Source organism: Onychostoma macrolepis, chromosome 19, assembly GCF_012432095.1.
Source record: "Onychostoma macrolepis isolate SWU-2019 chromosome 19, ASM1243209v1, whole genome shotgun sequence".
In the NCBI taxonomy this organism is placed as follows: Eukaryota; Metazoa; Chordata; class Actinopteri; order Cypriniformes; family Cyprinidae; genus Onychostoma; species Onychostoma macrolepis.
In genome coordinates, this window is record NC_081173.1 from 28,520,404 (window position 1) to 28,542,109 (window position 21,706).

Consider the following 21,706-nt stretch of genomic DNA (forward strand, 5'->3'; position numbering starts at 1 on the left):
GCTGTCATGAAAAAGAATAAAAATAAAAACAAATATTTTTATTTTAATTAGAAAAAAAATGTCTATAATTTCATACAAAATTCGGTTTGTATGTCATTATGTAAACATGTTTACGCGACACACATTTGTAGACTCATCCAAAAGCAGTTATATAATGTACTTCCAATGAAGAAATGAAGAATTATTTGGAATTAGACATTTTGGCTCAACTGATCCTTTACAGGAGCCAAAATGGCGTCAGTTTCAATGCACGGACGTAAACAGCTTTAGTTTCCTTCTCAAAAAGGAAGATCAGGGCAACTGTGAGAATCACACCGAGGAGATGGGAACGGAGAGTCGCGGCACTAATTAAGCCATTTTTAAATAGAAATCCTCGTCGTATGTACTTAACTCGGTAAATGCTGCTGTTGTTTACATTTATTGACAGGTATATGTTGCTATGCCCTTGTTATGATAACCCTATGCTCGGTTTTCCGCTGGTTGTTCGTGAGCAGTAAATTGTGCCTGCAGAGTTATTAGCGTGCTAGCTAAAATGTTAGTTGAGTCGATTAGCCGTACACAAATATAAATGCGTTTGTTTTTACACACAGTACCTGTAAATTAAATCAGTGTCGTTCACTATAACGATATTAAGGAAATTACGGGGACATTTTAAGCAGTTTTGTAAGGTGAAATATGGCTCGTTTTGTTGGGAAATTAAAGCTATGCAGCGAGCTAATCCGCTAGCCGAAACTGGAAATTGCATTTTGCATGCTTGCACATGATCAGTCTTGTTTTAATCGAATTACTACTGTTTAGGATACATTGAATATGTTGTATACAGTTCATATGCGTGCAAGAAGTCGCGTAAAAACCCATATAAATAAATCTTTCTGTCATGTTTACACGGAAATGCAATATAACTCGCTTTGAGGCATAGTGACGATTTATATTTCTCGTGTTTGTAGTTTAAACGATAGTAAGTGTCATTCACGCAGTGTTTTATAATCATCAGGGAAAATTTAGGTTGACAAAAGATCCACGGGCCCGGGCCTTAGTCCGCGGTCTTGAGTTGAACAGTCATCCGACATCAGAGCGAGTGAGTCGGTGTGAACAGCAGAGCCCTGCTGCACATGATGGGCGACAGTAGAGGTGAGACTGTTTTGATTTTATAGACACATTTGTGAAGAGAAATTTATACTAACAAGAGCTGTAAACTTAAATTTTCATTGCATTCCTTCAAGTTCGTGATATTCATGTAAATCACACGATCGTTGCTACTGTTTTTGTATATTACTAGAGTAACGTTAGTGATGTTATGATTAATACTTCTGCTGTTCGTAGACCTTGGTTTACCAGTGTTGAATGTTTTGTTATAAGTTTAAGTAGCTTGGATTCAGTATCAGTTTCTTTTGCCTTAAATGTATGTAAAATATTGAGTTTGTTTTCCCCATTTAAATACTTTACAAAAGCTCAACATCATTTAAAATGATTGGCCACTCTGAATAAACTTATTATATTTATCTCTGTCCTCACAGATTCCCGTAGTCCAGACAGCTCATCCGTTTCCTCGCCTCCATCAGGTCAGCGTTCGCCCCCGTTGGCCCCTTCAGCCGCCGCCATGACTTCCCTGCCACCCATCACTTCGGCTGTGAACAGTCCCATCAGCAGCATGGGCTCACCCTTCTCAGTCATCAGCTCCTCTCTGGGTTCTCCTTGCCTTCCTGGAACTCCTTCGGTAGGCTACGGCCCCATCAGCAGCCCACAGGTGAGCACTTCCGTAATAACACTTCTGGTTTTCCACCGGACTCGACTCCCTATGTTTCACTAGTAGGCCTGTATGTGCACTATGAGGCAAACAGTCCAGCTTGTTTATTTTCCAGTTCTGCCATCAAGATTTCAATTTTTTTCGTGTACTCTACATTTCAAATGATAAGGTCCTGTAAGAGATATATTTTTTAGCTTAATACGATTAGTCACTAAGCATATATTAAGTTTATCAAAAGTATCAGTAAAGGCACTTGTAATTATGCAAATGTTTTCTTTCAGGTAAATAGTTTGAACTTTCTATTAATCAAAGAAGCTTGAAAAAAAATAAGTCTCATCAAATATTAGGCAATACAAATGTTTTCAGCATTTATAATAAGAAATGTTTCTCAACCAGCAAATCAGCATATTAGAATGATTTCTGAAGGATCATGAAGACTGGAGTAATTATGTTAACAATTCAGCTTTGCATCACAGGAATACATTTAATTTGTGTGTGTGTAAAAAGATCATTTTTGGTTTTCACATATATAATTGAGTGCAGCCTTCATAAGCAAAAGAGACGTATTTAAAAAGCATTAAAACATCTTTTGAACAGTAGTATCCAATGAGTAGCAATATGTAATTGGAACTGAAAATTGTAAGCTAGAGGGAATTTTTTAAATCACTGTTTATTCACAGAGATAATTTGAGTGTTTCCCTCTAAAACAGTTAATGTTTAACAGACCATCTGATATTTTGACCTTAATTTCCAAAGTCTCTCAGGTAGGTTTCTGTTAATCTAAACCTTATTTTTTTCATAGTCTAAATTTGAGTTTTATCAAGACAAAACAATTCATGGTGGAATTGTTAGATTTTTTTTAGCACCACCTCCCTCACGCCACACAATTTTTTGGCGCTCCTCCTCATCACTGCATTTCTGCTTCACAGATGAACATGTTTCCCAGAAACAGAGAGGTGAGACCTTGTACCCTCTCTCACTTTCTGACTCTCCTCGCTTTCTATTAGCTTCTCTCATGCATATGTCCTCTTCCCTGTGCTGTTGCTCATAAATGTTGAAGTGTAGTTGTCTTTGGATGATTCAAGTCTTTTGAGGGGTTATGTTCATCAAAATGCAATCACAATTAGATTAAGGATTGATCAACTACCTGTGCTTAAAGGGTTTTGTTTATGATGAAATGGTGAATGATTTGGGGAGAAATTTATTATGTGGTTATGATCAGTTAAGGGTTGAGAGATAATCAGGCATGTTACTGACCATAAGAAATTAACATGTATTTTTCTGATATCTTGTTATTTGATTATTTGTTTTTCACTAATAAAAATGAGGAAGTCTTCATTTTATTCAACTAAAATATTTCTTCTTTTTTCTATCACTTTATCTCTCTCCACTCGTCGCCCATCTCAGATCAACTCCACTGTGTCCATGTCGGGTCTGCACGCTGTCAGCAGCTCTGATGACGTCAAACCGCCCTTCGGTTTGAAGCCGCTGTCCGCCCACAGCCCAGGGCCCATGGTATCTCAGAAACGCTTGTGTGCCATCTGTGGAGATCGCTCCTCTGGTATGTCACTGATAAACACTAACCCTAACCCGTTTGAAGGAAAGGCTGAAACTAATTTCTTTTGTCTTGTTCCTTTTAAATATTTATTGCTATTGGTTAAATTATAGAAATGTAAAATATTTCATTTAAATGATGCAGTGTAATCAGTTGGGTTATGTGTAATGAGAAGCTTTTTCACATTGTAGATCACAAAAATATTCCTATTATATACAGTACCACTTCAAAGTTATCACCGAGACTGCTGTTTTTGTTCAGAAATGCATTTAAAAAAAAAAAAAATTTATGTTGTGAATTATTTTTGAATATTTCAACGGTTATTTATTCCTTGTCATTAAATTGTGATTTCTTTCTGAGGCAAACCTGAATTTTCAGCAGTCATCATGTCAGTCTTCTGTGTCATATGATCATTCATAATCTTTTGAGGGCTTAATCATTTTGCGGAAAAGTTCAAAAGTACAGCGTATATTTGAAATATAATTTTTTTTGTAACATAAATATCTTAAATTTCACTTTAATCTAATGTATCCTTGCTGAATAAACATTCATTTTTATTTAAAAGTATTACAAATAAAACTTGATGACCTCAAACTGTAGTGTACAAATGGTAATCAATCATGCGTCATGGTACTTCAGCTCTTTTTACTGTTTTTATGTGGAACTTGATAGCTGTAAAAAATCATGACAAATGATCAAAAACAGCTTTTTATTATGTAACACTTATGCAACAACAATATTATGACACTGTCAAATTTAGGCTCACTTATCTGTTGACTAGTCTTCCACCTCCATACCTTTGTCTCCTTTCTCCAGGCAAGCACTATGGCGTGTACAGCTGCGAGGGCTGCAAGGGCTTTTTCAAGCGCACTGTGAGGAAGGACCTGAGCTACACATGCAGAGACAATAAGGACTGTCTGGTGGACAAACGCCAGAGGAACCGCTGCCAGTACTGCCGCTACCAGAAGTGCCTGGCCATGGGAATGAAGAGAGAGGGTAAGAACAAGAACTCGCTGTCCCATCTAACACATACACATACCACAAACCCCAGATGAGAAACTCCTTACACTAGAGGCAAGGAATACTGATTGACCCAATTGGGATTTGCTACATTGGTCATAGTGTGTATTTTTATTTATGTGAAGCTAATGCAGTAGAAAGTCTGATGCACAAATTGAAATGTTCAGTGCTGTGCTGCTATGCATTTAAGTGGAGTAAGAAACTGATGCTGATATATAGAGTGCAGAGTTGGTGATTGATGATAATGCACAAAAAGGTTCACCCAGAAATTTCCTGATTATTTACTCACCCCCAGGCCATCCAAGATGTATATGACTGACAATCTCCAGCTGGAGAGAAATTAAGACATTTGGAGGAAAACATTTTCAGTGGTCCAAAATCTATATCTAGGCAGCTTCAAAGTAATCCACACTACCCAGCTGACAAATAAGGGTCTTCTCTAAAACTATCAGTCATTTTAAGAAAAACATTTTTTAGCCAACTCTGCGATGCACATTCACAAATCTGTTTAGTTTGGCAAGGAACTAGGGATATACCCAAAAATTGCAGAGATGTGGGCTATTTTTTTATTTTAATTTAATTTGTATTATTTAGCCTATTTTACAATTAATTTGCCTGCCCAATATATCTGTCTTATCACTAAGGAGAGCAAAACAGGGCAAGTTCTTTCTAGAATTATGGCAGACAAATAGACAGCAATGACAGGAGTAGGTATTGCAGACATGTAGATTTCATAAGATTGTTGACTGTGAATGTAAAGAGGGCATTGTGGGTAGACATCACTGCACAAACCAGAGAGGAGAGGAGAGGGGGAGGGAAGGCTGTTCTCACCACTAACACCTGTCCCCCTCTCTCCCTCTTTTGTTTCCTCTCGTTCTCTCTCTTCCTCCCTCTCCTTCTGTAGTGGTCCAAGATGAACGACAACGATGTAAGGAGAAAGCAGGGAGGGAGGGAGGGGTGGTTGTGTGTGTACGTGTGAGAGAATGTGGGAATGGTGAAAGAATTGCTTTGTAGAATATTAGTCACAGCCATTAAAGGGGCCGTATCATATATCGTTTTTTCCTTGTTCATTTTTTGCATTTTATTTTTTAAGATGGTTTATTAACCATTTGATATGGTTCTATGGAAGGATATTCTTAAAGTGATATGTTCTCATTAGGGCTGTGAATCTTTGGGTAGACAGTGAATCGTTTCGATTCAAGCATGATTGTTGCAAATTCAGTTCAAGTCGATTCACAATTAAAGCTGCAGTCCATAACTTTTGGCGCTCTAGTGGTTAAAAAAAACAGAACTACATGCATCTTGCGGAACATTATAGCCGGAGCTACTTCTCTGTTTATGTCTATGATGAATCATGCAGGTACTTGGCTCCTCCGCAGTGGTTCATACCAGAGCTAGTCTAATAGACCAATTCAGAGTAGACGTCACAGTTACGTATTGTATAAGCCCTACAGTTACAGCATGAAATATTATTTAAACCGATTACTATTAACATTTTTACATAACATTTATTTATTTTATCTCACAATTTTGACTTTTTCTCGCTAATGCAAGTTTATATTTCCTAATTCAGACTTTATAACTCGATTTAACTCAAACATTATGAGTTTGTCAATTCCGAGGGGGAAAAAAGCCAGAAGAGCCGAGGGGAAAAGAGAGAATGACGAGTTGTTTTTCCTTATTAGAATTGTGCGATATTATCTCGCAATTGCGAGGAAAAAGTCAGAATTTGCAAATATAAAATCAAATTTACCCTTTTTTTTTTTTATTCTTTTATTCCATGGCTCCATAGACTGCCACTTGAAAACCTAATTTTCTGTCGCCAGATAGGCTCCGACCGCAAAAACCATCATCCCTGTTTCGGATCTGTAAGACTATCCCACTATCTAACGTAAATTTCGTTGAATAACAGTGCTTATCGCTGGATGACCAGCTCTTGTAATATGCGGAGAACATTTTAAAAATGACATCTAATCTATAATATTTTTAAATCTAACTATTTTGTACCTTATCGGTGTAATTTTCTAGCCGTAAAGGCTATCTCTCCCGGGTTTTCTGCAACCATGATGCGCGCACATCCCGAATGTTTACAAACCTATAATTGGTCTATATAGTCTGAATATAAAAATTTTCAGGATAACCCAAAATCACGGTTTGGAAAATGGATTGATTATGTACTTGCTTATTAAATAAATAGGTGCTACACTGTGTAAAAAAAGAAAAAAAAAAAAGTTGAGCAACCAGCTTCAGCAGACTTTTGAGTTTTCTCAACTTGTCGTTTTAAGTTTATACAAAAATTTAAGAATCTTTCACAAAAATAAGTTGAGCAAACTCAAAAATCTGCTGAAGATGGTAAAAAGATTTTTTTTTTAAGTTCGCTCAACTTTTTTTTCTTCTTTTTTTTTTTACAGTGTACACCGCCAGAAATGGCACAACACTTTACTCTTTTTATTTTTTCTGGTGTTTAAAAGTAATCCTATCCATCCAGCTTTCTCTTTATTACTTAACTATGACCAAGTTTTTATTACCCAATATTCGTTGTTGTGTAAATCGTGCATCTGATGTGACATGCAGAAGTTCAAGAGTCTTTTTGCAGATTGATTCAATAAATACTTTTTTTGAACTGGGAACTGAATTTACAATGTTTTCATAGTGCATTAAACTGTTATCAGAGGTCAGGGAAGATTTGATTCTGCATGATATGACCCCTTTAAATGACAGTATGCAGTAAAAAATATTAGTCATGTGAGAATGTTGTTTTGAATATGTGTAATAAGGGACCTTTGTAGCTTTTACTGGGTCATTGAAGAAGGAAGTCGCTGGAGGACTTCAGGGTGTGAATGAATGTGTTGAAAACTAACCAGGAACTACATGTATCTGTATATCTCTGTCTCTCTGCGCCTGTTTTCATCTTCTTTACCACTTTCCCTTTTCACTACCCCTTCTCTGATCATTTCCCTTTCCCGTCATGTTGATCTGTCCTCCGCTCTATCCTTCATCTCTATTTCCCCGTCTTGTTCCTCTTCCTCATTTCCCTGTGTGCGATGCAGCCGTTCAGGAGGAGCGTCAGAGGAACAAGGAACGGGAAGGAGAGGTGGAGTCCACCAGCGCAGCGAATGAAGAGATGCCCGTGGAGAAGATTCTGGAAGCAGAGATGGCCGTAGAGCAGAAGACTGAGCTGCATGCAGATGGCAGCTCAGGGGGGAGCTCTGTAAGTTACAGATAAGCACAATAAAGAGGATTTCTGATCTTTAGTGGCAGGATTATTCGTTACGTGATGAACTTCAAGGTGATTGGGCTTTAATTGTAGCAGCTCAATGACAGCAATCTGGCGGACTGATTAAGGGCAGGAAGTTACATATTGGAGCTTTTAGTTTTGAAACAGCTGCTTGTATATCGAGCATCATCTCCAGAGTAGATTATCTATAACAAATATTAACAATAATTTTTTCCCATATCATATGATATCAATATTTATTACAATATTAATTTGTTTATTCACAATCGGACTCCACAGAGTAACTACTTTTTAATTTAGGGCCACATGAAATCCATGAAAATTTTTCTATGTTCTGTGTTTTATGATTTAATATGAACTTAACATCAAAAATGGTTTCTAATGAAATGAATTAAGAAACCTTTAACAATTTCTTCGAAAATGGAATCAACTGAAAATTAATAGCAATTTACCACACAGCATTACTTTTTTTTTTTTTTTTTTTTGTCAAAAGATTCTGCACAACAGAATTGTATAAATTAAAACATGGATGAAAAATATATCTTGGTTGTATGACTTAAAAATATTACTTTCAGAGTTCATTTGGTATGCAGTACTAATAAATTTCTGTCATTATTTTTATCAAGTAAAACCAAACTTGTATTTTGTTGTGAAGATCTTAGGCTGATGATACACTGGGCAACATTTTCCCATTGCCCCATGTATCATCAGCCTTGAGAGTTTCAGTGGTTTGATGGTAGTTTTTGTCAAATAAAACGGTGAAAAGCTGGTGAAGTGACTCTCAGAGCAGCTCTGGAGATGAAGTTCTGCTGAAAACACCAAGCGTCACGCGTGTTTGAGTTTGTGTAGTAGACAAGACTGCGTCATTCATTCACACAGAAACGTGTAGTAGAACATGTCCTGACTGTCTTTTGTCATGTTTATTTCTGCTGTCTGATAGGCTGTTAATTTAATTCATTTGATCTGAAAATTCAACAAAAAGACTTAGTGTGACATTATTGTACAAGTTTTGATTTGATTCCCTCTCCTTACAGCTTACCCATAATACTGTTTTTTTTTGTTGTTGTTGTTGTTGTTGTTTGTTTTCTCCCCTCTCCTCAGCCGAACGACCCAGTCACAAATATCTGCCAGGCGGCTGATAAACAGCTGTTCACTTTGGTGGAGTGGGCAAAACGGATCCCTCACTTCAGTGAGCTGTCTCTGGATGACCAGGTCATCCTGCTGCGTGCTGGTAAACCTGTTTGCCTCTGTCTTTCGGACTCTGAATAACTTGATTGCGTGTTTTTAAAATCATTTAGAAAGCTGCAAACTGGATTTTAGTGATGCCTCACTAACACCGATACTTTTCCCAGTATTGAGCCCTCCTCATCTTTTGATGCTTTCATCTGTCCATCAGGCTGGAATGAGCTACTGATCGCGTCATTCTCTCATCGCTCCATCACGGTGAAGGATGGCATTCTGCTGGCCACCGGCCTCCACGTGCACAGGAACAGTGCTCATAGCGCTGGGGTGGGAGCCATCTTTGACAGGTAATAGTCATGTATTGAGTTTTATTAGGTTTACTTGCTATATGTTTCAAAAAGCAGTTCAAAGTTTCGGGGTCAGTAATAAGTGTTTTTTTTGTTGTTGTTGTTTTTTTTTTTTAAGTCTCTTTTGCTCACCATGGCAGCATTTATTTGATCCTGTGTTATTTTAGTATCATTGTGATACCATTATAGTTTTTATTAATATTTAGAATATTTTGAATTTTTTTAAAATTTAGTTTTACTTTTATTGTCTTGGCAATTTTTTAATGTCTATAGAGAGTGCATCAATTTAAACTAAAAATGAGATGTTGCCTGAAATTAAGTTTTCTAAGTTTTAATTTGAAGTATTAAACATTGTTTATGGTTTTAGCTTAGTTTTTGTTTTTTTTTGTTGTTGTTTTAAATCAATTTATTCCTGTGATGGCAAAGCTGAATTTTCAGTCGCCATTCAATGTCACATGATCGTTTAGAAATCATAATATGCTGATTTGATGCTCTTGTTATTCTTCTTATTAATGTTGAAAACCGTTGTTTCTTCATATTGTACCCAGAAGTGAGCAAAATCTGAAAGGGATTTTTTTTTTTTTTTTTTTTAATTCTTTGATAAATGGAAAGTTCAAAAGAACTGAAATTATTTGAAATTGAAATATTTTATACCATGATAAATGTCTTTACTGTCACTTTTGATCAATTTAATGCGCCCTTGCTAAATAAGTATTCATTTCTTTCCAAACAAATCTTACTGACCCTGAATTTTTGAGCAGTGCGGTGTCCATTAACATTGATGATAGCTTACATTCACTTGTCACTTTCATTTTGTAGAAATTAGACTTCAAGTTACTGAGACTAATGACAGAATTAGCTTTGCTACATTTCTTAATATTACTCCATTCAATACTTTTCGTAGATTACGTAAAGATGTGCATGTGACCTGCTATGCTTATGTGTGAAAATTATTAGGCAAGAAATTGTTTGTTGTATTATGATCTGTAGTAAACCTGTGCTTATGAAACTTAACAGCTTTGCTTCTCACGACACATTTAAGGCTGCAAGGGTGGTTGGATTTTCCTGTGTCATGACAAAGAAAAATACCTTTTACCTCCTGACAGCCTGCCGCCTTGACGCTGCTGTATATAGTGTGCTTTTGTAGACTGACACTGCACGAACAGACAGGGCATACACATACATGCAGACACATATATGTGCACCAACGCTCTCCTCTGCTTATAGTCTCAACACACTCCCATTTATATAAATAATACAGCGCACCTGTATGAAGTGTGCTCTGTGATTCACTTTTAATCTGCTGGTTATTACAGCAGTTGTTTATTTCAAGGAACAAATTTAGCACATTTCTCCCTATAACTTTTCAAGACTCCATATTTTGTCTCTGTCTAATGCAATTCCAGGAATAATGAGCTACAGGCTGTTGTTTTAAATGAGCTCATTCTGGATGTTGTGTGCTACAGTTTGTGATGTTCATATGAAATTGTCTTTTGTTGCCGTTCATCTTGTCATAATGTCTCTGCTTCAGAAATGAGCCTCCCTGTCCTTGTGCTTCACTGTCCATCTCGCCTGATTTTTGCAGCGCTTCATTGTGTCTTGTCGGTGATGTGTGCACATGCTTCCCGCTTTGCTTGATTGGCTCATGCTTTAGATGCTATTTAACCCTCTGTGCAAAATCTGATGTGTGTTCACCATCATTTAATGTGCATATTATGCAGTTAAAGCTGCTGTCCGTTGTTCAAAATTTATATAAGCAAGTACACCTTGAATCCATTTTCCAAACCATGTTTTTGGCTTGTCCTGAATCACTATGGTACTCCTATAATAAGTGTTTATATTTGGACTATTTTAGACTGGCTAGGGTAGGTACCGCTGCGGAGTAGCCCAGTACCTGCGTGATTCTTCATAGACCTAAACAGAGAAGTAGCTCCGGTTTATTACTGTTACTACTGTTTATTAACCGCTAGAGCGACAAAAGTTATGGACTGCAGCTTTAAGGCATGCTGAGTATTATAGTACATAATGAAACCATAACGAAAAGAATAAGCAGTGATATTCCACAACAACAAAAATTATAGTTGTTTTTTCAAGTCTCAATAATAATGATTGTTCAGATTTTCACTGACTGCACTCAAAAATTAAAATTTTATATATATATATATATACACACACGCACACACTATATTGCCAAAAGTATTGGGTCACCCCCTTCTAATGAACAGGTTTGACTACTTTAGTAATTTCCATGAGTACAAATCTCAATGTTTAAGCATATAATGACATTCTAGGGAATTGTGTGCTTCTAATTTTAAAGCAACAGTTTGGACAGGACCCTTTTCCATTCTAACATGACAATGCCTCTGTGTATAAGGCAAGGTTCAAAAAGAAATGATTGATTTAGTCAGTGTGGAAGAACTTGACTGGTCTGCAGAAAGCCAAGACCTCTGGTGTGACTTTAAATGCAGATCTTGAGCCAAAAACTCTTTACCAAACACCAATGACTTGTACATATGGGTACAGTCATTTTAGACACTTCCAAAACTGTTTCAACAGAGATGGAAATACAAAATGTTTCCATCTTTGTTGCCACAGTTTTGGAAGTGCCTTTTTCTGTTCTAAAGAAGGGGGCGTCCCAATACATTTGTCCATATAGTGTATGTACGAGTCATTGGTGTTCAGTAAAGAGTTTTTGGCTCAAGATCTGCATTTAAAGTCACATCAGAGGTGTTCAGCTTGGATTAGGGCTTGGCTTTCTGCAGACCAGTCAAGTTTTTCCACACCGACTAAATCAGTCATTTCTTTTTGAATCTTGTCTTATACACAGAGGCATTGTCATGTTAGAATGGAAAAGGGTCCTGTCCAAACTGTTGCTTTAAAATTAGAAGCACACAATTCCCTAGAATATCATTATATGCTTAAACATTAATATTTGTACTCATGGAAATTACTAAAGTAGTCAAACCTGTTCATTAGAAGGGGGTGACCCAATACTTTTGGCAATATAGTGTGTGTGTGTGTGTGTGTGTATTAAATTTATATTAAACATTTAAACATTTTCATAGATTGAAGTGTCAATTTAATTTTTTTTCTTTCTCTCATTAAACATTTGTATGTTTTGTATTAAAAAACTTATATAATGCATTATAAATGTAGTTTAAATGCATTAATTCTGCCTTGTAATTAGGGATGCACGATATTGGATTTTTGCCGATATTTTTCAACTCATTTTGGCCGATACCGATGTTTAAAAAATAAAACGTATTACACATTAATGAATAAATCAGCATATATAAAATTATTTAATTTACAAGTGTCATGTTTGTGAATTATTTTATTATTTATTTTTTTCCATGTAAGCTATAGCTTCTGACCATTAAATCAAAACATACTCATTATTTTATGACATCAATTACTGCATTATTTAGTATCCAAATTTTATATTTTATCCAAAACAGTCAATCTAATCGTAAGAATGAGACACGCTGCTGACGTGAACTAATCACTAGCACACCCTGTGCACATGCGAGTTAACCCATTCCTCTTATCAGCAAGACATATCGGCGTAATTTTTCATATCAGGCCAATGTTGATATTTACATTTAAAGCCATTATCGTCCGATTCCGATAATATCGTGCATCCCTACTTGTAATGCACCTTATGCATTGAATGCCCTCATGAATAATCATAGCCATAGTTATAATAGTTTATAAAACAAATATTCAAATATTTCTTTGTTCATGTCATATTGTATTTGTTGTGTGCTGGCAATTGTCATTTCAAGCTTTGCTGCTGCCAACCCATGATCCATCTGCCTTCCTTTCAACAAGAGCCTGTAGCTTGTTACTCTTTAAACTGGGCCTTCCGCCAACATACGTGGAGTCTTAACGTCTCTGCCTGGGCCTTTCTGGAGCGGGGAGACATTATATAACAATGAAATGTGAAATGACATTTTAATAACACATTGTGATTGAACACACAGGGAGAGTGCGCACAATGCAGAGGTTGGGGCCATATTCGACAGGTAATGACACTCCGCCACACGCCATAAACAAACAGCAGCAGTCAGGAAAGCCTGTAGCTTGAGACAGTTTATTTTGGATTAAATTATGTCTGGGGCTGTTTGGGGCAGGTAAAGACCAAACTGGCCTTGTGTATGTATGTGTGTGTCTGTGTGATTGAATGTGTTGCTTGGACTCACAAGTTAACAAGAGTGACTGATGTTTTATGTGGCATGCTATGTTTTTAAAACGTTAATTTCTGATTGTCCTTTTTGTCCTGTTAAGGCTGTTACATTACCAGGAATTATATGAAGTGTTTTGAATGTATTTTGAAGAGGCTATGAAAACAGCTCCACAGAGCTTTTTTCTATTGCCTCATTATGATTTGTCGTATTTCAGATATTAACATGTATCTTCTTTTTCCTACTTTTCATCCCTCGCTCCTTCCTGCCCTCATTTCAATGGCATCAGGGTGCTGACGGAGCTGGTGAGCAAGATGAGGGACATGCAGATGGATAAAACAGAGTTGGGCTGCCTGAGAGCCATCATCCTCTTCAACCCAGGTCAGACCGCAGTCATACACATTCGGTTCACGTTCCTTCATGCTAGGGATGTTCCGATACCACTTTTTACAATACAGGTACTTTCAATTTTGGTACTTGTTGATACCTGCTTTTTAATTGCATAAAATGCAGGTTGTATTTTTTTTTTCTTCTAAAAAACAGGTTGCATCGCTTTCAGTTTAGGTTTGTTGTGTGTTTCATGAAATATTAGGGCTGGGCTTCGATTAATGTTTTTTTTATTTTTGTTTGTTTTTTAATGATGTCGATTCGATATCGATTCTCAAAAGCCACGAATCAATCTTTCCCGCTATTTATTTCAGCAGATGTTTAAAACAAGATCTGATTAATGTGAATCTTATCATTCATTAGTCTTCTCCACTAGATGTCACCACCTTATTTACCTTGCGTGATGTTACAACAGAAAGCCTGTCATTCATTCAGTGCTTATGGAGGAGATACTGTTTACAAGAACAAAGCAACATGCGTGATATGCAATGCTTGGGTGAAATACAATAGTAATACTACAAATCTGCGGAAGCGTTTTACATTACGCATAAAGTGCCATTATTTTCCGTAATGAATAAATGGCGGCTGGCGAGACACACTGTTTTAACTACACACATACTAAAGCACGGAAGCGTGCTGTTTTCAGCTTCTTCCGTCTCCGTCTTGAGTCATTTCATTAACATTTTACCGTTTAATTTGAGAAAAGTACCGCCATATCGCATACACAGCAGCTGCAAGTTCTTCACGGCAACCCGTCAAAATAAACGTTTGGTTTAATTTTAAGAAACTGTCAGAAATATATTACTATTTAGCAGTCTTAAGACTCAATGTAACAACAATGCTACTACTACTACTTCTACTACTTTTTAATTTTAACAGTAAATCTCTGTTGTGCAGCACTTTGTTTGCCAAAAAATAAAAGGGTTTAATTTTCATTTGATTAGGATAAATTAATGTTCTGGATCTGATTACCAGAAAAATTTTGAAAAACATTTTATAGGGCCCTATTACTGTTTTAGAAAAAAAAGGACCCTATACAAAATGGGGGGGGGAAAAAAGAATTTTTTTTTAATTAAATTCTCTTAATTTTTTATTAATTCACCATTTGTGAACTGATGTTGACTGTTCATTTTTTTTTTAAATATCAATAGCATTTGTATTAAAACTACATTCGCTGAATTTAATCAAAATATCGAGAATCGAATCGAATCGAGGGCTTGTGAATTAGAAGCGAATTGAATCGGGACATCTGATTTGATACCCAGCCCTATAAAAAATAAAGAGCTATTTTGCTAAAGATGGCTTCAAAGGAGCTACCAAAGATGAGCGTAACCGATGTTTGTTGCATACACAAATTGATATCTAAAAGTTTAAATTTGTCTCGTCACTAACGTGGATATTCAGATTAAATAAAATGTTAACAACAAAAAGAACTAGCTAAGATTACCTTAAAAGTCCATAGATATTGCTGTCAGTTCATACTGCTGTTAACACTTTCTTCAAGAAGTGGATGCAGTGAGACCTGTTTTACTGTTTGTTCATGCAGCGTTCAGCTTAAAGCTTTAGTTATACATTAGTTGGCTACTTTTAGTCATTCATGTTCATGGTTAATTATGCCTGTTAAAATGTACAAATGCTGTTGCTTTCACTGTTCATTTTATCATTGTTTTATTTTCTTTCAGTTAATGGCAGAGCACACATTTAGAGCTGCTCGTCATGTAACATTAAGCATTTTTAATTTTGTACAATTGTATTCATCTAAATGACGCGTATGTGAGTGAGTGAACTGTAATCAGGTGCATGCAACAGAGGTGCTGTCTTTCCCTTTCCTACCATTAAGTAACATTAGAAAGTATGTGGATTTTTATTTTTTTGCTCTTGAAATATCTGAATAAACAGCTTAACCACAAACTTTACGGCAACATTTGTGTGATGCACCAATACCATTGCATTATTAGTGCATCCCTAGTCATACACTGTTTCTATTCAACCTTAGTCCAAACTCAGAATTAGCCAAGAACATAGTTGTGCAAAGCATCAAAGTCCAGTTCAGATAAAGAGAAACAAGGGAGTAAAATATTGCAATATATCACTATTTTAAATAACTACACATCCCAGAAACCAATATATTGTTACACTGAATGTTCCTGATGATTTCCACTGTTGCTGTTCCAATTGCAGCTCTTCATTTTATGTGTGTGCAGATGCAAAGGGATTGTCAAGCCCAAGTGAAGTGGAGTTACTGAGAGAGAAAGTCTATGCATCGCTGGAGGCCTATTGCAAACAGAGATATCCTGACCAGCAGGGAAGGTAGAGTATATGTTGTTGTTGCTTTTCTCTTACCATCAACAATCTCCCTATGGGTGGGTGGGGAAGCAATGCCAAGTGGGTTACAGTTGATTGCAGTTTCTCTATGTCTGACTTGGCTTTCAGGTTTGCCAAGCTCCTCCTCCGACTGCCAGCGCTGCGCTCCATTGGCTTAAAGTGCCTGGAGCACCTGTTCTTCTTCAAGCTGATTGGAGACACCCCAATCGACACCTTCTTAATGGAAATGCTTGAAGCACCGCATCAGCTCACCTAACCGGGACCTGTCTCGATCCAGTTCAATCCGGTTTGCACCAGGGTATCGCAGTCCCCCCCGGACTCTGGGGCTTTACTGTGTCTCACTTCCCATTAACACCTTCCCCCACAATTCTCCTACACGTTCTCCCTACCGCACCTTCAAACCAGTACAGCCCTGAAAAAGACTCTAAGCTGTCTGAAAAAAAAAACTTGTTTTCCATGTAACGTTTTACACAGTATGAGCTGTCCAGAGAGATCTTATTTTTCAAATTCCCTGGAGGTTCTAAATCATAAGCTTCTGCTTCCAGTTTTAGAACTCTCATATTGATTCTAGAGATCTCTGTGTGTCGTTTTGGTTTGTATGTTACTCTGAATGCACGAACTGTACTTATTTTTTCGTTTGTCACTGCAGTTAGACGGCCCGTCGGCTGAATTGACAGTGCATGTGTGACCGGAGCGAGAGTCCGCCGAGCCCTTTGGCTGGTACGAATCAAGTCGCGGCAGACCTGCCCGTTCGATTTTGACTGTGGAATACTGCTAACGCGCTATCTTTGGGATTTATACCTTGAAATCCTACTTTGTACTGTACTCATGAAATGAGTCCGATTTATAAACGGCATTGGAAATTCTCGGCCTGCTGCATCTGGCCCTTACGAAGTGCAGGCTGGAATTTTACATTTGCGAATAAATGTATGCAGGTTTTGTTGGACATGAAATTTTGATCATGTTCCAAGGAGGGCCTAAAGGCACAGATTAAATCTCGCAGGAGAATCCTGCTTTTTTTGGCGGCAATAGGAGGGTCGACCTTTTTTTTTTTTTTTTTTTTTTTTTTTTTTTTTTGATTTATGTCGTTTTTAAATAGGCTGGTATTGGTTTTGGTACCTTCTAGAGGACCTTATACCTTTTGCAATTTCTTAATTCCCCCAAGTTCCTTTGATCCATTTAGTCACCAATTCCTCAAATGGGAACCAAATCCACACCATGCCCCCCAAAAGACAAATATTTATAGTGTGTATGTGTGCTGTGAAAAGTATGTCCAACCACTCTTGTCCTTTCCACGTGATCGGTGTTGCAGGCCTTTTTCTTTTGTGTTCATGAAATCAGCTTGTCATCAGGCTCCTCTGGAATTAACTGGTACTAACTTTGGCATATTAAAAAAACAACGGTGATTCTGTTTGTTTAAAGGCTGGAATGCACTACATGATTTTTAAGTCCATTTTTATCCCAATTAATGGTCAAGTCACCTTCATTTATATAGCGCTTTTAACAATACAGATTGTGTCAAAGCAGCTTTACAGTATTAATTAGAAAAATATTGTCAATAATGCAAAAGGACAATAGCACTCCAAACACTCAATTTTCAGTTAAAGGCAGTTTTGGAGCCAGTCAGCAGATTTTGGACATTCAGGGTTGATTGATTTCACAGAAAATTGCATTTTGGATGCAGACTCCCAATTTTGTTGAGCTCCAGACTATGATTCCATCCAGTCAGAGAACATCAAACATATTTGATATTTTAAGCCGATTTTAGAAACCATTTTGTTTTCATTTGACATGTCTAGTTACAGAGTTTTTTTGTTTTGTTTTGTTTTTTGGGGGTTTTTTTTATGATGCCCAGTTTATTAAGTATATGTTCAGATTTGGTGTATTCCAGCCTTCATGTGTTGTAGTAGAATCACCTTCTACATTCCATCCATGCAGGTTGCTTCCCTCAAAGCAACTCACTAAATCTTGCAAGAACGTATTGTCAAACACATCCGTCTTATTCAACAGACTTAGGGTCATGTAAGAATTCTGCGTTCAATCTGAAAGGTCGACGTGTCAAAACCAGCATCCATCACAATCTATGCATTTATGTGAGAGCGATAGTATAGTCTTGGAGAAAGACTGAACATGCCATCAGGGAAAGAATCCAGCAAATGCACCAGTATTAATGGTGGGCACCATTTTTGTGGCTCAAACCAAGTAATTTTAGGCAGAGACTTAAGATCAAATACTGACAGTATTTGAAGTTTTTATATAAAAGAATAGCTAGAGATTGCAAATGGTCCCACCTTTTTTGGTGCTAATAATGACAACAGTTAGACATACATGTTGACACCAAAATAGACGCACAGCAGTGGTCAAAATATGCAATTTCTCCAATAAGCTTGAATTTGATATGCCAACTTCTTGTTTAATACACCATCTTCTGCATAACGATTATCCACCAACATGCAGATTCCTATTACTGTCTGTGCTCTTGTACAAGTGTTTTATACATCCACGAGGTGCTTAAATTTGAATCTGAATGAGCATCAGAAACAATGGTTCACAAGGACTGATGGATTGTATTGTGATCCATAATATATTAGCCATTGACTGAATCCAGACTTCCAATGATAGCTTTGGATCTTCTAGTTTAACTTCCCTACACGTTTGTTTTGTTGAGGCCAGTGATAGGAAGAATCCTGTTTCGAGTCTTTTCAATGTGATCAACAACTGACCTCTGGTCCTTAAATTTGGCTTCCCAGTAGTTTAGAGTTTTCTGTATTTTCTTGCATGTTTTGTCTACCCGGTTTCCATTTATCCAGGAATTGAAGCTAATTGGGTTGGTGTTGATGGTCTGCTCTATATCTGAATGGTGGGAAGGCTTATTTGATTGAGCACTGTATGCTTGTGTTGCACATGGGTGACTCGAGTCTCGCCAGAGTTGTTAGTCAGCCTGTGTGTGTGTGTGTGTGTGTGTGTGTGTGTGTGTGTGCAGCAATGCAGAAGTCCTATGTGAAAGATGCATCAAGAGTCTTTCCTTGAAATGGAGTGCAATGGCCTCTGTCTCCTATTACTTGATTGCAGTTTGCCATAATCAACTTTCGCTTGAATACATATTAATCCAGACATACGCTGTGAGCTTGTGTTCGTGTGGCCGACCCTCCCTGTCTTTTGGGGTCCACTTTTATTTTCTCTCCCTGAAAATTGTTACTTTTTTTTCATGATTTCATCTTTTAACGGCTCTCTAAGGTTGCAAAGCGTTTATAAAAATGAATAATATACAGCTTGCACAGGTTTTGTACCATTTGTCTCGTAACCCCTGAATTACCCATGATGCACCTGAACTGATTCAGCACTGCCAAACAGGTGTGAGGGGAGTGTTTTCTTGGGTGTTCCTGACTAACCCCTACTGGTTGACTGTGTACTGTGATTATCACTAAACAGAGCCCCTATTGCAACTATTTATACAGAGCTGAGTCAGAGAACCGGAGGGTTCTGTTAGTGCGTTTTTTCTAAGGCCTCGTTGCTGCAATTTTCGTCAGACGCGGGAAAGCCCTCCTGTTTGTGTGTCTGAAGCCGAGCAGCGCTCTGAAATATGCACAGTGCAAACTTGAATTAATCTCTGCCTGAGAATGAAGTGGTTATGCATGTTACCGTCTGGGAGCTGATTCGCTGTATCTGCGTTTGTGGTTTATTGCTGAATGTTTGCTTGTGTAAAGAGAGAGAGATGTGTAAGATATGAGTGAGGGTGAAGTGGGTTCATACTGGTGAATTGCACAAAACCTTGTCAGGAATGTGTCTGGGTCATGCTTGACCACAAAATCGAAAGAAGGAAATGTAGTCTTATTTTTAGGACCTTTTCATTTTTCATCATTGTAAAGTGATATTTAATTTGTGAATTATGCTGATTTTAAATTAAAATCATTGGCCTACAATAGTGAAAATCACTATTTAGAATAATTGGAATGATGCTTTTTTTTTTTTTTTATTATTATTATTATTATTATTTCCCTGATGATTTTGAGGTGAAATGTGACCCAGACTTTTTTTTTTTTCTTTTTTTTTTGTGTGTGAGATTCACTCATTCAGGATCATGTTTGATAGCTGTACAGCTGAAGGAGGGCTATATGATGATGATGATGATGATGATTTTGTATTTGTAAATGGATGGTTGATGAAAACGGTGATTGTTCAGTGGGAGGCTTTAAGAGATTACGGACTTGATATGAAAGAGCTTTCTTAAAATTTACTCCCACCAAAAGAAAAATAAATATTGCTTCTCACTATATGTTTTCTGACTGCTCTTTTCTTATGCTTTACATCTTTGTGTATCCTGACGTATTAGTGCAAAACTGTTATGTTATTTGGGGTCTTTCCCCCACACCCTTCCCTCTTCATTTTTCTCGTCTAGTTTTTAATCTGTCTCCAGCAGTTGTGGAAATGATTGACTGTACTGAGTGTGGAGAAAGAAAAATGTCTTTCTTTTCGCTTTATTGTCATTAATTCAGAATCTGTTTTTGTTGGATGTACCATGTGTAAGTAAAGGTTTTAATACAGCACGGTTGTGTCAACTTCTCTTCTCTTCACAATCTGCCTGCCTTGTTACAAACAATGTAAAATGTTTTTCACCTTTCTTACAAGACCTATAGAATGTATTTGCTTTAGTTAATTAAAAAAAAAAAAAAAAGCTAGAATACACAGTATTTTTCACTTAGACGATTATAATAAACCTAAAACATTTTAAATACTTTTCTAAATACTGTACAGTTTGTGTATGGTTGTTTGATTAGTTACATCTAAAGTCAATATCACTGTTATTTTAGTACTGTGATACTAATTGTTTAGAATTTTTTTTATATATATATATATATATATACACACATATATATACATATACACACACACACACACACAGGCATTTGTGGTTTAGGGGGACTCTCCATAGGCGTAATGGTTTTTATACTGTACAAACTGTATGTGCTATTACCCAACACCAACCCTACCTTTTACAGGAAACTACTGGAAATTTTTGAATTTCATAAAACAGTTTTGTATTTTTTTTATGAAGTGTCCTCCATAAATCATGTTTACATTGTAGTACCCATGTTATTATACACATTTGTGTCCTCATAAACCATATATACCAGTACACACACGTGTGTGTGTACACATACAGACATACACATACTACACACACACATAAAAACGATAGTATTGCAATACTAAAATAACAGTGATTTAAGCTTAATTCACATGTATATTAATATCTTTTTCATGTCTCACAATTAAGATTTTCACAACTAAGATTTTACACACACACACACACACACACACACACACACACACATATACAGTGGGGCAAAAAAGTATTTAGTCAGCCACCAATTGTGCAAGTTCTCCCACTTAAAAAGATGAGAGAGGCCTGTAATTTTCATCATAGGTATACCTCAACTATGAGAGACAAAATGAGAAAAAAAAAATCCAGAAAATCACATTGTAGGATTTTTAAAGAATTAATTGGTAAATTCCCCAGTAAAATAAGTATTTGGTCACCTACAAACAAGCAAGATTTCTGGCTCTCACAGACCTGTAACTTCTTCTTTAAGAGGCTCCTCTGTCCTCCACTCATTACCTGTATTAATGGCATCTGTTTGAACTCGTTATCAGTATAAAAGACACCTGTCCACAACCTCAAACAGTCCAACTCCAAACTCCACCATGGCCAAGACCAAA

General features: G+C 36.9%; 1 protein-coding gene across 8 annotated transcripts; it reads left to right on the forward strand.

Moving 5' to 3' along the window:
• The first annotated feature begins 258 nt into the window (after window positions 1-258).
• rxrba (retinoid x receptor, beta a) lies at window positions 259-20,532 on the forward strand. Of its 8 annotated transcripts, none has more exons than XM_058753129.1 (14): window positions 259-394; window positions 995-1,131; window positions 1,518-1,747; window positions 2,677-2,703; window positions 3,155-3,308; window positions 4,119-4,298; window positions 5,227-5,250; window positions 7,373-7,533; window positions 8,662-8,791; window positions 8,957-9,089; window positions 13,073-13,114; window positions 13,563-13,654; window positions 15,865-15,970; window positions 16,094-20,532. In XM_058753129.1, exons 2-14 carry the CDS (start codon window positions 1,113-1,115, stop codon window positions 16,239-16,241), a joined length of 1,446 nt encoding a protein of 481 aa, XP_058609112.1. In that variant the 5' UTR covers window positions 259-394; window positions 995-1,112; the 3' UTR covers window positions 16,242-20,532. The 8 variants fall into 8 exon arrangements, with proteins under 8 accessions (XP_058609112.1, XP_058609111.1, XP_058609116.1 ...); XM_058753128.1 differs by having other exon boundaries at window positions 284-427; XM_058753133.1 differs by lacking the exon at window positions 13,073-13,114 and having other exon boundaries at window positions 284-427.
• The last annotated feature ends 1,174 nt before the right edge of the window (window positions 20,533-21,706 follow it).

Bases quoted from the DNA above. Each gene is read 5' to 3' on its own strand.
- rxrba (XM_058753129.1), top strand. The intron at 3,309-4,118 runs GTATGTCACTGA...TCCTTTCTCCAG, and splicing joins CTGTGGAGATCGCTCCTCTG to GCAAGCACTATGGCGTGTAC. The intron at 5,251-7,372 runs GTAAGGAGAAAG...TGTGCGATGCAG, and splicing joins CCAAGATGAACGACAACGAT to CCGTTCAGGAGGAGCGTCAG.